The sequence below is a fragment of the Archocentrus centrarchus genome, chromosome 13, assembly GCF_007364275.1.
Source record: "Archocentrus centrarchus isolate MPI-CPG fArcCen1 chromosome 13, fArcCen1, whole genome shotgun sequence".
In the NCBI taxonomy this organism is placed as follows: Eukaryota; Metazoa; Chordata; class Actinopteri; order Cichliformes; family Cichlidae; genus Archocentrus; species Archocentrus centrarchus.
In genome coordinates, this window is record NC_044358.1 from 34,937,350 (window position 1) to 34,949,781 (window position 12,432).

General features: G+C 38.1%; 1 protein-coding gene across 1 annotated transcript; it reads left to right on the forward strand.

The window, feature by feature from the left end:
* The first annotated feature begins 3,786 nt into the window (after positions 1-3,786).
* On the forward strand, positions 3,787-10,536 carry rbm7 (RNA binding motif protein 7). Its single transcript, XM_030744455.1, has 5 exons — positions 3,787-3,965; positions 4,267-4,429; positions 6,438-6,513; positions 9,356-9,449; positions 9,577-10,536. The coding sequence occupies exons 1-5, from the start codon at positions 3,873-3,875 to the stop codon at positions 9,949-9,951; spliced, it is 801 nt and encodes a 266-aa protein (XP_030600315.1). The 5' UTR covers positions 3,787-3,872; the 3' UTR covers positions 9,952-10,536.
* The last annotated feature ends 1,896 nt before the right edge of the window (positions 10,537-12,432 follow it).

Here is a 12,432-nt window from a genome sequence, read left to right on the forward strand (position 1 = left end):
TTTGGCCGAATGCATTCACTGCAGCTTTTCTCCTACTCTAATATGCTCAGACATTTGCTGTAATCCATCAATCTTTGAGTCACCTCCACGGAGGATTATCCACACATAGCACATTTGCATTCTACATGGACTCAGCATCCATAAAGTACAGCACCACTACTATTGTTCTGCACTCCTGAATAATAAAAGACATCTACTGTACCACAAAAGTGGTTCTCCTGCTCTATGGATTTAAGTGTAATTGATCCATATATTGTTACCGGCACTACAGGAACCACACAAACACCACCTCTATCCATTGATTCTGTTAAATCTCAGATCAAGAGGTGTAAAATAAGATTACATATAGGTGGGAACTGCTGCTGGATAAGCTCTGAGTTGCACTTTAAAAAGTAGAAGCCATTAAGCTGTGTGCTGAATCCATTGACTGGGAAGCTGTTATGTGACATCATGCTGCCGAAGAGGGATGGCTCGGCTAAACTTTCATCCGACAAATATTCATGCACATTTAATGATCCAGAATCACTTTATTCCACATGAATTATGAATATTAATGAACAGGAGGGAAGGGCAATGGGAGGGTGTGTTGTGTATATGCTGGAGCCTAAAGGAAAGATTGGTGTTACAGAAGGATGTGTGCGGCAACCAGTCAATCACTTCACAGTCCCACCAAATGCTCCGGGGCAGAGGTCAGAAGTGGAATTAGCCTTGTGTGGCTGAATGGCCTTGAGATTTCACCCATATCTGACCAGACCATGGGTGGTTGCTGGTGGCCTATTTCTGGGATCCTGTCCTGTGACTTTTCCCCCTGGCAAATGCACATTTGGATTTTGTCTTGCCCTTGAGCATTGTTCCCATTTTACCATGTTTTTCCTTCTTCCTCTGTTAATTAAAACAATGCTGTGAAGTCTAACATAAAGGCATCTGGGAGCCTAGTCACATAAAAAAAAGCTGATGCATTAATCTTAATGTTGTTCAAGGGATGAAGTGAGGGGATTTAAGCTAAATTAAATATCATGGTTTCATATTTAGTTTCTAAAGAATTTCTGCTCTAAATCAGGACCTTGCCTTCCTGATTCTGCATTTAACACAGCCTGCCATGTTTTAGTTTATCTGAACATCCTGTCATAGGTACAAACTGGCAAACAAGGTAGTGAATGTTCCTGAAATTTTTGAAAAAGGCTTCAGTGATGGAAATATTGCCCTATTTAGAAATCTTTAATGTTAGAAGAAACCTGAAAGTGGGCTGCAGGCTGAAGGAGAAACATAAAAAGAGAATATTCCTATGACAATAGATTTAAATTCCTCCATGTAAAAAAAAGAGACTCTCACGGCATTGTCCCCCCCCCCCCCCCCCACACACACACACACACACACACAGCAACCCTCTCACATGCCTGCAGAAAAAAAAAAAAAAAGCCTCTACTACCACAGCTCTGCCTAAACAATATGACTGGATCAATGCTGCCATCTGCTGCTACTTTTCACACTCTTCAGCATACAGTTCAGTAAAAGAATTTAACAATGTTGATTTAAAAAAAAAAAGACATCCAATTCAGTTTAAAAAGCAAAAAAATAATTGTGCAATTTGTTTCTAATTAGCTTCTTTTTTTTTTCTTTTTTACAGATTTAATGTGTGTACCTGTTTTATCTTTCACGTCCTCTACCCTTTCCCATCACCCTTGCATACGTTGTCCTGTGCTGTACTTTTGGAATGCTTTCTTGAATTCCTTCCAATAGTTCTGAAGGTGTTGTAGGGGGATTGGGGGGGTGGTAGCATCAGGGAGATGTATGGGGTAATGCAATGTTGGAGCCAAAAATAGATTCAAGGGCTTTAGTCATCAAATAGCACACTGCACAGGTGTAGTTTTATGGTTTCTGCTCTTTTTTTTTTGTTTACTGCTTCCATTGCAACCTTGCAGTATTATAAATCATAAGCATTTTGTGGGAGCGCAGCTATGCAACACAGCACTGATTCCACAAGGCCTGACAGCCAAGATTTTGGTGTTAAATTGCAGTGTTTATTGCCAAATAACAGAAGTGATGGAAACACCACGTTACATGCAGTGTCACACAGACATACTGCAGTCCACAGTTTTCCTATGTATCGTCAAAAAGGAGGGTTAATAAAAGAAAAAGATGCTTGTCCAGTTATTGATGATAAACCATCCCTGTTTCTGCCACTTAAGCTTAATCATATAAGAAACTGTGAAAAGCTTTCCCAGGCATGAAGGGGAGAGTATTATATTTTAAATTGGTCTAAATAATATGGAGGTCTGGTAGTGACTGTAAAATTATCTGATTAAGATGAGAGTAAAGCCTCTCATGCTGCTTGCCAGCATCATATGCACTTGTTTCAGGTGTATGAATAAATGACCCAATCAGAATGAGCCACAAAACAAACAAACAAACAAACAAACAAACAAAAACAGCACACCCTTACATGTGTGCAAAAGAGAAGAACGACTTTATTAGCAAAAGGTTAAAAACAATCACGAGTGGTTGATGCATCTTTAAAGTGCTGCAGATTATTTTTCTTTAGGAAATTAAACCATTCAGTAAACAGAGCAGGTGAAAGTGTACTGTGTGTAAATATAATATTCATCTGTGGGGACTATTTATTTGCATTTGAAGTCCAACTATATTCTTTGTATTCAGCGTTGCCTATTTCACTGACGAAAATGTAATATGTCACAGTATGTCAGTAACTTGATCAGAAAAAATCAGTTTTTCCTACTGTGACACAGGCCTATTAAAAGCACCAGTGCAATTAAATATTTAGCTAATTGAATAAAAAATTTTAATGTCACGCTTTCAAGGTCATTTTGCATGCCGGCTCTCTATTAAAGCTGTAAACACTGTCAGTCAAAAAGTCCACTCAGAAAAAATAGGGCTCAGCAGCACAGCACCCTATCGCTTTTTTAATAATTACTAATCAACTGTTGAATTTAAAAATGTTGGTTTACAATTGGCAAAATATTTTGTCTCATAGAAACATGGATCGAAATGAGACAGCAGACATAAAGCCATGTAGTGTAATAGGCATAGGCAAGTCAAGTACAGCTTTTGATTAACCAGTCAGTCAGCAGTAAATTAACATGCAGCAGTCTGATGATTATGTTTCAGTACTTTATCAACATAATGTATAACATTTCTCTCATCTTTTGATAGGCCTATTTCTTAGGTTTGACTATGAGAACTCATGATAGGAATAGGCATACTAGCAGAAGATAGAAGATAGCTAGAAGATAAGTAAAAGAATAACTGTAGGTGAACATGTACTGATAAAGCACATTTTCAAATAAATTTAGGTTTCTGCGGTATGTAACGTTTCCTGTCCTCTTTAAATTCCCCCAACCAACTTAGTGACGTAGTCAGTGACGCGCGACAATATTGCGGCGACCTAGAAAATTACTATATATAAAAAAAAATCAATTATAATTTAAGAAGTAGCAAATTTATCCAAAGTTGTTCTGTAAAATAAATTACAACACTCTTAATTTTTTATTAAACCTGCTAGAAGTTGCTGTTTCGTGTAAATAGCTGGTTTCCATTTATTCACAGCAGCTCTACTGTTGTGTGTTTTTGCTACTGTAGTAAGAAAAATACCCTATAATGCATTATATTTATAATCAGACTGTGTATAGTAACTTTCAGTGTAGCGGTTTATATATATATAAAAAAGCATCTTGTAAAAGCCCGAAATTTGAAGAACAGACAGATATTTATATGTCGTGAAACAACCGCTGAAAGGATAACGGCATTTCACTTTACGGCAAGGTAGGCCTTCCGTTTTTATGTCGCAGAGCTGTTTTTAGGCTGGACGTTAAAGTGTGTACTGCTAGGAGACTTCCCTGATTTGCTTAAATACAATGGGAATAGAGGAGGAAACGGACCGGACCGTCTTCATAAGAAACCTAGATACAAAAGTGACGGAGGAGCTTTTGTTCGAGTTGTTTTTACAGGTGCCGTTTTCGCTAATGCTACACAGAACTGGAAAGTGTGGCTAGCATAACAGCTAGCTAGTGGGACAGAAAGCACGTACAGATAAGTGCCCAGAATGTGCTAACTAACAGGGAGATGTAGGTTGTGCTGTAACAAATGTGTCTCCTTTACGTATGTCGTGGTGTTTTACACATGCCGTGTTTGTAGTTCTTTCTTTTTTCTCTCTCTCTTTTTAAAATCACAGTTACTAGTTAGCTGTCGTTAAGATTTAGCTGTTGATTACAGACTTTTGTTTACGATATTCGCTGGTGCTTTCTGCAGGCGGGGCCTCTCGTTAAAACAAAAATTCCAAAGGACTTGGATGGGAAACAGAAGACATTTGGTTTTGCCGTATACAAACATGACGTGTCCGTGCCTTACGCCGTGCAGCTGCTCAACGGAACATCGCTGTACGGGAGAAATATCCATGTGCAGTTCAGATCGGGTGAGCTGACTTTGTGTTGTTTTTAGCTGATGAACGGTTTGATAGTGGGTGACGTAAACATGTTAGAGTATTTAGTGCATGTCTGTGTTTACAACATTGAAGGTTTCAATCACAGGTTGACAGTAAAAACACCAAAAAGCACCACTTTATTATTTTTTTTGTAAACATGTTTGCGATCTTCATGTAAACCGCCAGCCACTAACTTGATCATATAAGGAAATGGGCACCTTCGCTGAATACTAAGAATGTCCCGTGTACAGTAATGACACACCCTCCAGCCGTCCGACAGGTACACGTTGGTGTTGTGCACAGTTGTCTGTGTGCATGGCAGGTTAGGAGTAGAACTGAGTCTTAGTAACTTAGTAGCATAAATGCATAACCCCTTCAGTCATAAAATAGGAATTTGGTTGGAAAAATATTCATCTTCTGCCTCCATAATCTTTAGGAAGGAGCTGTTATGAATATTATATAAAAGTGATGTACACAGTTGTTGTACACAATAATCAAAGGGGTTATGTTAGACAAATCTCCAGAAAAACAGAGGTTTGAAGGTGTATTGACTTTTTAATATATATATATATATATATATATATATATATATATATATATATATATATAATTTATGTATTTTATTTTATTTTTTTTAGACAAGATATTACAATGAGATAGTACTGTTCAATAGTGTGACGCTACATTTTGCAAATAGTTTCTTTTTCACTTCATTGCTGACTGACGTTCCACTGTGCCTCTGAAATGCAGCTTGTCTTGTTTGTAAAGTTTTCCCGCAGAAAGTTATTTTTAGTATAATTAAAAAAAAAAACAAACAAAAAAAAAAAAAAAAAAAAAAACAGGAAACCAGGACCGACCCATGCCACAGTTTCACTAGATAATTTTACCCCCTTTAACTTTATGGGTAGCTCCCTCATCTTATCATAAGTTAGCAATAAACATGGTAGCCAACATCACTTGTGGGTATTTCATTAGAATTCAATTAAAGAATATCAATTTACATGGCTTAACCCAGGCAAACTTTAAAGGGAGTCTGGATGTCTGGGGAAAAAAATGTTGCTTCTGCTCTTGTATTGTGTGTAATTTGGTTCTTTTTGAGCACCACAATTCAGAGAAGCCATACATTTTTACAGCAGATATCTTCAAAACTAGGCAACTGCTGCCCAAATTATCTAGATGAATAACTGAAACTACAGCCTGGAGCAAATATTTTGAGGTGACCTGCCCCTTTAACACATTATCATAAACTGAAAATTGCATTTCTTCCTGCCACATAATATTTTCATTGGCAATGTTGAAGAAAAATGATTCCACAACCATTCACCAGAGTGCAACTTAACCAAAGGCCCAATGGCTGAGGACCAGTTTAAAAAAAAAAAAAAAAAAGTTAGCTGGAAGGCCACTACCCCGTTTGGGCCTGCTCCACCAGTTATAACTGCAGCTTCATGTGAAACAAACAGGCTGAAGAAGGCCACACTAACAAATATTTTTTTCTTTCTATTATTCTATTTTCATGTTAAAAGGCTAATGACATAAAGAGACTATTCTTGGTGGCATTTACAATATAAAATTAATTTTAAAGCTTTAGTTACTAAATATTTTACAGGTTTAGACTCTGATGTAAAATGTTTGTTTTTATTATGTTTGTCAGTGTTTAGGGCTATTGTAAATGAGATATTTGTTCTTTTAGTATAATAGTATGAAGTAACTTTTAGAACAGTCCTGCCATTCATATTTTTTTCATTTCATGGGTAGATATAAGAAATTATGCTACTGACTTTTAAGATATTGCTAGATATGACTTAATATTACCGTCATCCAAGAACTGAACTGTAACATTATAGGAAATGCAATAATTACAACAACCATTTGTAACAATGTTTATTTTTTTTTTTATAAAACATGCTAGTGAGTGTTTGTCTTTAATTATTAAGTGTGCCTCAAGCAGCTGTGTTGTTTTTCTCCTTTTAAATATGAATGTTGTTTGGCTCATTCATAGGCAGCAGTCATGGCACCAGTCCAGGGAACTCACAGAATTCAAGTCCTGCAAGCACCCCAAATCCCCACAGCCAGAGGTAAGAAAGTCTCATTAAGCTAGTCACACAACATCAAAACGACCGTCATTGAGTTTAGTTTATGACCGAAAATTAGCAAATTGTATGAGTGGATCAATGTAGCTAATAGAGTAAAAAAACATCTGTGTTCAGGCTCAGATGATGAAAGTGGATTTCTTTTTTTTTTTTAATTATGAATTTAAACAAGTTAAAATAGTGTAGTCTGTTCAGATCTGGCTGACCGGTGCTCTGTGAGTGGATGCTACTGTGGTCAAAACGTTCCTGTAACAGACCATAGAATTCTAAAATGTTGTTTAATCATGAGTGTGTATAAGATTTATGACCTTTATGTTTTGGTGTAAACAGTGTGCTTGTAAAATGGAATTAATAATAGTGGGTGAAACATATCTTGCTTGGTAGTGACACGCTGACTAGAAAGATGAAGCGTGCTAGTTTGGTGAAAGCTGTAAACTTTTGGTTAAAAAGTGAAGTGAAAATTTATTCAAGTTCATTTTTTTGGTCCCTAGCTTTTTGGATATGTGAGTCACTAGCTAATTTCTAATGTCTTAGTTATTCTTACTTCCACAGTTGTGGAGAACCAAGTGCCTAGATAAAAATGTCTTCAACATAAAGGTCATATTTCTGTGCTAAATTAGTTAAACTCAGTTTATTCCATGTGACACATGTCATCGTAAGCACAGGTCTGTCAAAGTGCAGCCAGAGCTGTTTACAGATGTAAACACATTGAAACCACAAACTGGCCTCTAGTCATTTCCATTACAACATCTCAGGAGAACATATTTAGAAGTAGAGAATAAAAACGAGACAATCACAAAAACAGTGTAATTGCCAAAAAAAGTTTATTATTAAAATGATTTTGTCACATTACGCTCTGTATACTCTTAGCCCCGATTTATGCTGCAGCGTTGAGTCTTTACGACCCTACAATGTAATTTACATAAATGACCAGAGGGTGTTTATGCTTGTGCAGGTGCATTATGTGTTAATTATCGAGCGGGAAATCTATGCTGTAACCTGACCTGCGCCTCCTGAAAAATATCAAATAATGTCCGTTATGTCCCTACCAATCACGGGGCATGATTAGCAAGGGACGGTAGGGAGCTGTCGCTACCAGTATTTGCTTCGTGGGTGTAATAGCACCGCATCAGACCACGATTTGTCACCGAGCCCGCCCTGTAAACTGACGTGACTCACGATCGCTAATTTATTTGGTTTAAGTAACTTGGTCCTATTTCTTCCTAGTATTATTGATCATTATAACTGGCACTGCCTTTCTATTTATTTATTTATTATTTGTATTTAATTTATAATGTATTTATTCATATTGCAATTTGTTTATATGTTGTTATATTTTATTTATATATTCTGTATTTTATTTTCAATCTAGTATTTATTTATTTTCAAGAGATTGTGGAAGTACACTAGATTTCAAGGTATTCACTTTTCTTTAAGTGCAATAAATGCAGTTTTTACAAAATCAAAGAGTAACCATGTTAATTATTCAGTGATTTCAATATTGACCAAAATAATCTTGATTATGATTAGTTTTAATTTTTTTTTTAACCTCATCCACCAGGTTGTGTTCAGTTTTAAATTTTTTCTGAGTGTTGTTAATTTCAAATTAGTCGACTAGAAAGATTTTCACTCCCTGGCCTTGTCAAGTAAATTGAGTATCTACCTGAGTTGAGAGTAATCATGCATTTGTAATGTTGCTGGGGAAGGCCAGCAACATTTCTAAAATATTGGTGCTGTTTTTTTTCAGCAGAATACTGAGCCAGTTATTTTATTTGAAAATTACAGTGTATTGTTCATTTTTTTTGTTAGTGCTAGACTTTTGTGATTCGCTCTTATAATGTTAGTTTGTCAGTGACATACTCACAAAAACTTTAGGCTCATCTTGCAAAACTAATTATACATAATTCTAATAATAAAAGTTGTGGACCATAACTTGTCATGCTGTCGTCAGTTTTGTCCTCTAGCCTTGCTGTCCCTTTTGGTTTGTTGTCAGCATAGTAACTTTATTGGACCAGGGATCTAGCCAGAATAAATTCACAGCCTGGCAGTATCAGAGGATCAGACGACCGGAGGTTGGGGTCCCCCCCTGGGTATTGGACAACTGCTTTTCTAGTGCTAATAGCTGCGCCCGTTTGCTAATTGTCGTAATGGCAAACAGTTCAGATGACTAATGATGACATTTTCAGCGCAGCGCAAGGTGATCAACTGCTGGCTAGAGCCCTTTAGACTCTTCAACTCTTCTAAATTTATTTAGAATCAGGAAATAAGAATCATAATACTTAAGTACATTTATTTTTTTATTTATTCATTGATTCCCCCTTGGTCATCCTCCCCTTCCCTTACAATATGTAAGTTGTTGGGGCGGCTGTGGTTCAGGAGGAAGAAGTGGGTTGTCTGCCAATCAGGAGGCCTGTGGTTCAATCCGCGGCTACTCCATTCTGCTTGTTGAAGTATCATTGGGCGAGATACTGAACCCTCTGTTGCCCCCAGTGTATCCATCAGAGTGCGAGTGTCTCTCCATGAAAGTTAGACACACTTAGGTATAGAAAAAACACTTGTAAGAATGTGTGTGATTTGGTGAATGAGGCTTGTAGTAAAAAGCGCTTTGAGTGCTCAGGGTAGAAAAGCACAATATATTTACCATTTATTTCCCTCTGTATTAGTGCTTTGCTTGCTTTACTGATTGTGGATGTTTGGTCTTTAAGAGAGGGGAAATATACCAAAAAAATTAAATCCTTAAATGTTGAGCTGAATTGAAGATCTTTATACATTGTTCTTGTGTTTTTATGGCATACAATATTTGACAACTGTTTGCACACTCTTACAGGACCCCAGTCCATTTCAGTTCCCCACCATATACTCCTCCACCCCAGATGCAGAGATCCTTCAGTTCTCCTGATAATCTGCAGAAACATGTCACGGTAACATTGTTTTATACTGTATTACCCCACCACTGCACAGCCACAACAGACCAGATTTCTGAGTGTGCTTCTGTTACTGTGTGAGCCATGTATAACACAGATCCTTTAATTTTTCCTCCACCTCTAGATGAACAACATGATGTGGCAGACCAACATGAAGCAACTGGAGCAGTTAAATGGAGTCTTCACCAAACCTCCGCAGCGGCAGACATTTGCAGGTGGAAAGTCCGGCAGTGGTGACTTCAGGCATCATGACAGTTCCCCCTATCGGCATCACACGTCCCAAAATAACAGCAGTGGCAGAAGCCAGCGCTATGCGGACGAGTCAGGCTCGGGCCGTCATCAGCAACAAAGCCACAGCCGAGAGAGCCATTATCACCATCATCACCACCAGAGCAACAGGAGTGGCAACCGTCACTTTGACAGCAGAGGCGGCAATAAACACTATGATGATAGGGGTAGCAACCGTGGCTATCAAGAGAGTAGATGGCAACGATACTGAGACGTAAAGGATTTCTGTACAGACTTAAGTTCTTCAGATCTGCAGACAATTTTCTAAAAGTATGTCGAGAAAATTATTGTGTATACTCAGGTTGTTTGTAAAGATCCTACCAATTTTAAGATTTAATTAATAACTCATGCCTTAGAGCCAGTTTTGGTTTTTTTGTTTACTTTGAAGGCGTTTTTAAATTTGTACTCTTCCTTCGTGTGAGTTTTTCGTCACAGATGTCGCAGATATTTTGAGGGGTGTAAACATTGTCACAAAAGCAAGGACAACAATAAGACCTGATTAGTAGTTATTTTTAGAATCCAAGAAAGAAAAAAAATTATGTATTTAAAAAAGATATTGGCCTGTTTTTATGTTATGCAAATATTTAAATGGTGCTGTCATGATTTCAGAAATTCTTCAGGTACTTTGCAAAGAAAGAACAACTTTCAGCTAAAGATTCCACCAGCACCAATTACTGGAACAGAGCACTGACTTTTTCTGATTGTAACGTCCTAACCTTGCTCTTTTCCAGAATATCTTTTTTTTTTTTTTTAAATTCTGATCTGTAAGACCATTTTAAAATGAACATTTTCATTATTATAAAGCTCTTTTCATTTGATTGTTGCATTGTCTTTTGTCTGGCTATAACACAAATAGTAGGGTCTTGGCTGTACACCGCGAACCTATTTATGTTGAGTAAGTTAACTAAGTAGGCTATTGTATGTTGATGGTGCATGCTGTAATGCATGCACACGAGGCCTTATCTGCGCCTATAAATGGACCGCGTGTAACTAATACGCTTGTGCAGTGGGTTATGAAGTAATCTACAGGTGGCGCCACGCGCAACCTTTTATTGAATCAATTAAGGCGGTAAATATAACTCCGCCACATGATCAGCTTCTATTTGACCTTTTAGGTTTATGATATTTTCAAGTCTATACATAGATTTGACACATTCGGTGTGCTTGACTACATCCGATTAGGTGCACTTCTTACTAATTAGAATTCAGCAAAGCTTCGGCTTGTTCTTCCAGCAGAGGAGGTTTCACACTTAGCGAGTGGCACTGGGTTTGGTGACTTTACAGAAATGAAAGGTAGGCTGCTGTTCCATCTCACAATTAGCAGCACTTTGATCCCTAATGTCTCATGTTGCGATGATCATTGTGTCCCAGTCTGTTTCCCTGTGCAGCGTTCATGAGATCCCCTAATGTTTGTATAGAGGTCATAATCTACCCTTCCGAAAGCGCTTATGCCACTAACAGCGGTGTTCCTCAGTAAATCTCCCAGAGTCCAAAAGTGGAGCTGTATTTGCACCATCTGAACCAAGCTCTGTCTTGCTTGTAATCTACCTAGCATCTGGTTGCATCCTGATGCTCCCAAATCGCTCTAATAGAGAGTATCCTCTGTTCGGTGTCAGTACTAGGAAGGCCTTTATTATGCTTCTGGCTGCGGCATAACTCTTCTAATTGGTTGATCTGCCTGGCGTCTCTAGCCCTGGAGCGGGCGGATTAGAGAGGCCACTCGGTAGCCGCTGCTGTGTGGACTTATATAGAAGCGTGCCTCCTGAAATGATCCGCTTCCAAACACCAAGGGACCCTGCCTCCCCTGTAGCTGTGCCCCGCAATGCAAACCCCCAATTTGACAAGATGCCTGCAGCCGTGACTCCAGGAGTTTGGCAGCACCTCAGGTTGTTGGGTTCACCGGGGCCTAAATCATCCACCACGGTCTATTGGTTTTATTCAGTCTCAGCTGATTTTAAAACGGAGCAAAATTATTGCCGTGATTTGCAATCGGGAGTGAAGTTAAATACAATTATTTTCTCGGTTTCTTTCAATTTATGTCACCAGATAAGAGCTTTTTTTTTTTCCTTTTTTTTTTTTTTAGAAAAGTTTTTTCTTTTCTTTTTTTTTATTTCTTTCTTTCTGCACCAACTACTTAAAAGTAAAACATGCACCGCAGCCAGCTCAGCAGTTGTTTTCACCTCCTCTTTGATCAAGCCATCAATCCTCTAAAAAGAAAGCTGAGTTTCCCATGCAGAGCTCCCATATTTCCTCCTCCGTAATCCTTCACACTTTGAACACGGAGGCTCTGGAGGTGCAAGTCGCCACTGAGTTAAATGTATTTCCAGTTGTGATCATAATTGCCCCCCCACCCCACCCACGCGCGTTCAGACACCGACTTTTCAAAGTTTACAGACTGCTTGAAACTCCGTCTGCAGCAGCTTTCTCCAGAAGCAGTCTGCTGTTCGTTTTATTGCAATCATAACGTATTAGAAATAAAAATCAAATAATGCAGAAAGCACTCTTAAACGTATTTATTCGTTAGTGGGCTTACAAAAAGTTGTAACCACCCTTATATCAGGACAGACTAATAGAAAAACAGAACATTGAGAAAGACACAAAAGATCTCTGTCGGGAGAAAATATGTAGAGATTATGCTGCGCGAGCTGGACGTGCCGGTAGCCTTCTACCCATTAATGTCAGAGTTGTCAGC

Excerpts from the sequence above, each read along its gene's own strand:
- rbm7 (XM_030744455.1), top strand. The coding sequence starts at position 3,873 with ATGGGAATAGAGGAGGAAACGGACCGGACCGTCTTCATAAGAAACCTA. Across the intron at positions 6,514-9,355 it reads CCAAATCCCCACAGCCAGAG|GACCCCAGTCCATTTCAGTT; the intron begins GTAAGAAAGTCT and ends ACACTCTTACAG. Across the intron at positions 9,450-9,576 it reads ATCTGCAGAAACATGTCACG|ATGAACAACATGATGTGGCA; the intron begins GTAACATTGTTT and ends CTCCACCTCTAG.